Source organism: Teleopsis dalmanni, chromosome 1 (genome assembly GCF_002237135.1).
Source record: "Teleopsis dalmanni isolate 2A chromosome 1, ASM223713v2, whole genome shotgun sequence".
Lineage (NCBI taxonomy): Eukaryota > Metazoa > Arthropoda > Insecta > Diptera > Diopsidae > Teleopsis > Teleopsis dalmanni.
Genome location: NC_051846.1, coordinates 12,247,703 through 12,251,556, shown reverse-complemented (window position 1 = coordinate 12,251,556; position 3,854 = coordinate 12,247,703). Strand labels below are relative to the sequence as shown.

At 27.6% G+C, this 3,854-nt stretch overlaps 1 protein-coding gene across 1 annotated transcript; it reads right to left on the bottom strand.

Moving 5' to 3' along the window:
- Window positions 1–289: 289 nt before the first annotated feature.
- LOC119673485 (angiopoietin-related protein 1-like) lies at window positions 290–2,436 on the bottom strand. The gene is made up of 7 exons (XM_038084772.1): window positions 2,351–2,436; window positions 2,166–2,263; window positions 2,039–2,103; window positions 1,950–1,975; window positions 1,143–1,179; window positions 553–1,083; window positions 290–498 (listed from the first exon to the last, which is right to left on the bottom strand). The coding sequence occupies exons 2-7, from the start codon at window positions 2,238–2,240 to the stop codon at window positions 384–386; spliced, it is 849 nt and encodes a 282-aa protein (XP_037940700.1). The 5' UTR covers window positions 2,241–2,263; window positions 2,351–2,436; the 3' UTR covers window positions 290–383.
- Window positions 2,437–3,854: the final 1,418 nt, after the last annotated feature.

Here is a 3,854-nt window from a genome sequence, read left to right as displayed (position 1 = left end):
ATTTGATATGAAATTTCACTATCAAATAAGGATGATAATGCTTAGATTCGATCCAAAAGAACTCAAGAAAGATATTGTATCTTAAAATGATGCAATATTTATAATTATAAGTTAATCGATATATCACTTAGGCTTTAATTAAAACAAAGTGTAAAATACTTTAAACATCATGAAATAAATATAGTATATTCTTTTCTTATCAGTATAAGTAAACCGAGAGAACAAATAGTTACAAATTATTTGCTCTACCTTCTTCCATTTCCTTGATATAAATAAAAAAAAAAAATAGTTGCTTTAATTTTGTAATTAATTTTCTTTAAATTTATTTAACCAATTCCAGGCACCAATTTGTTATATTTCGATTTTAATATCGATTTTATAGATCAATAATTATCTAGCCTTATTGGTGAATTATTTACTGGTCTAATAAGCATCTTTACTTTTTGAAGTGGTGGAAGGCCTGGCCATACAATCTCTTCATATGGACAATTGAAATCGCTGAAAAAGAAAACATTTTATATATCTGCAATAAGTAAAATCGAACTGAAATACTTCTGGAAACAATTATTAGCCCAGCCAGCTGTCTCATGGTATAGAGCGCAATGTGTGGGATATAGATCGTTGTCCTCATCATAAGTCGAGAACTTTTGATTTATATGGTAGGAGAATTGATCCGTAACATTACCCCTGAATGAGCCCAACAAATTAAGCCTATATTTATCTACTTCATTCCCTATACCAAAAGAATCATATCTGGCGATATAGCTTATGTCATAGATATCTACCATAACTATGAGCAGCTCCTGAATTTGATTGGAAGTTAAAGCATATAAGTTATCTAAACCAATAAAGTAATTCGTGAATATGTTGCCAAAGCCTTCTTTGTATGTTTCCCAATCTCGGAAGAAATTAATTGAGTCATCGATACGTCTGTGAATAGTTAACCAGTCATTAACGCCTTCGAATTCATCGCAGTAAACAAGGAGCGGAGTTTTCAAATTGGGCAATTGAATTTCATAAACGCCACTGGATTTCGTTATTTGGGTTGCTTCAGCGCAAGTTTTCGGTAAGGATTTAGGATACCTGAGAGAAAATTATGATTAAAAACTTTTTTTTTTTGAATCTTTGAATGTAGCACTTACGGAAAGTACAAACTGTCAACAGTTTCCACTAGATAACCTAGTTTGGATAAAAACATGAAAATTTAATTGTTTTATTATTGCGAGGTCTTATTTAATGACTTCGCTGCGTTTTTATAATATAATTGAAATCTGAAATGTTCCAGAAGTACAAAGTTGTAGAAATAAAAGCAATCATAAAGAGCACTAAATTATTTGCAAGTCGGGTTAAATACTTTAAGTCTTCAGAGCAAGTTCTTAAGTCGGAATTGATAAACCCCTACGTCAGATGTGTATAACCAAAAGAAAAAGTCTTTGAGTCGGACCTATCAAATCTATTAGAGTTCTCTCAAGTAATATCATCTATGTAAAACTAAAAGAGATTCCGTGGAGAGCTTTTATATATTATACGCCTTCCCGACTGTTTTCTCTGGTCTACTCAGCGGTTGAATGTGGTGCGCCTGTATGACTTAACAGTTCTCACGTCAAACATATTAAAGCTCGACTTGACGATGAAAATACTCTGAGAGAATCTGAAGGTCGCTTCTTTAGAAGGTCAGTTTACATATTTATAATTTTATAATATATAAGATATATACATATATATATAAATTATTATATAAGTATATAATAACTATTTAACTCTTAATTTCTTTTTCTAGCGAATCGATATTTGATTTCGAAAGTCCTTTACTATGGATAAGAACAAATCTAAATTAAAAGACTGTTAAAAATTAATATTAATAATTAATAATTAATGAACTAACAAACAGTAATTATTGTAGAAACATTTTTTTATAACATATCTTACATTAATTCTCAAAACCTCACCTGGTTTTTGCACCTTAGTATCGACTCTAAAATATCACAGAAGTTTAGTATACAAAAATTAATTTCATTAAATTTTGATTCATTCTTACCGATTCTTATCGTCTAGAAAATTTTGTAGTTCTCTGAATTTTCTATCCAAATATTCCGTTGTTGCCTATCAAAATTTAGAAGTGTTAAATCCAATCAATTTATAAATGGAAGTAGGAATATTCTTACCACTGTTACCGATTCAGGCTTCGCATATCGAACGAAGCACACCAAAAAAAATAATTCCAATAAATATATTTTCATTTTCTGTAAAATTATAATAAGAACTAATTTTTAAGATATATAATATAAAAGAAAAATATTTCTTATATTATTTTAAAAAAATATAATAAATTATACATTCAGTTATATACTTTCCAAAATACTAATTAAGTGATTATACTTTATATTCCTTCCGAAATCCGTTAGAACCGTTCTGGGTTTAAAATTGAACTGTTTCTTTTTCTAAATTCTCTTCAAAGATAATTTCGAACCCTGAAAAATATATATTAATTATCTCAATATGCTTATATAAATTAATACCTTAATTAGTTTCGTGTGATAATTGTGCAATTTTAAAAAATTTCAATAGAAGTGAAAAGTTCTGTTTTGAAAAATTTAATTATAAATATTTATTGTGAAATCAATTATATATAATACCGAACTAAAAATCAATTAAATAATGAGATTGTTGCGAAATAACGACTTCCTGTGACAAATTGGAAAACAGTCCAGATATACAAATCTTTTTAAAAAACTAATAATTTCTTATATAATTTTTAATGACAAAATTTAAACACTTTAATTGTAATTTTTTATGATAATTACATCTCATTAAAGAAGAAGATTGGAAAAAAAATAACAGAATAATATTTGGTGGTCTAAGATTATTCTCACATTGCTCAAAGCATGTGTCAGTATTCATATATGATGTTTTAAATCATATAATTACCTTCCTTTAATAAAACAATTAAGTGATATGTTATAAATTTTACCCTCTATATATTACACTATCCTCTAAAATTGATTTCATTTCAATTGCGAAGTAAACCTCTTCACTAGTCTCATACAAGCAGTCAGTACTTCCTCTTCCAATTCACTTATTGGAAAAGCTTTAACAGATACAGTGTGAGTTTTGTAATATCACTTCTTAGGAATATTGTGAGAATAGATCTTACTCACCGATATTAAAAGGTCAATGACTGAAACCTCATTCCAATAATCAGGGAATAAAGAATTAGAGAAGCTAAACATATAAATAAGACAATTTATCTACCACAGATTGAGCTCGGTTTTGCACGTCAGTTAATAGTTGAATATAATTCAAAAGAAATGGAATAAAGAAATGCATGGATGAATGGAAGATAGAATGGAAGTCTTTTTTACAAAAATAATTCGCAGATGGTTTGTTCAAATCAGTGATTGTACAGGACAGTATTAACAAAAACATCCAATACTAAAATATCTAAAATATATAAAAATATAACACATCAGCTAAAACCTTCACAGCTGAACCAAAAATATTTACTACAAGACTTTCTTAGGAGCACCGCAGAACTATAAAAAAAAAATACATTTAATTTTTTCTTCAATTTGTGCAGAAGATTTTCTGTGAAATACTTTCAATATTAAAAAAATTTAAAGGTGCTGATAAAATATAAAAACCAATTAATGTTAAATAAAAACATTTTTTTAAAATTGCTTCCAAAAGCTTATGTTAACAGAAATATTTTAACAGAATAAAATGCATGTACAGCACTGGAGTGCTAACCAACAATAGATGGCGCACTTTCCTAATAAATGAGAAAAATGACCTAAATCTAAAATATTATACAATTTATTTTTATTTTATCTAAAATTAATCATTTTCAACAAAAA

What these genes read in the sequence shown, in the direction of transcription:
- LOC119673485 (XM_038084772.1), bottom strand. Translation starts at nt 2,240, where the DNA reads ATGAAAATATATTTATTGGAATTATTTTTTTTGGTGTGCTTCGTTCGA. An exon ending in TTTCTAGACGATAAGAATCG is followed by an intron (nt 1,976 to 2,038) that starts GTAAGAATGAAT and finishes GTGATATTTTAG; the next exon opens with AGTCGATACTAAGGTGCAAA. An exon ending in GCTAATAATTGTTTCCAGAA is followed by an intron (nt 499 to 552) that starts GTATTTCAGTTC and finishes TTTCTTTTTCAG; the next exon opens with CGATTTCAATTGTCCATATG.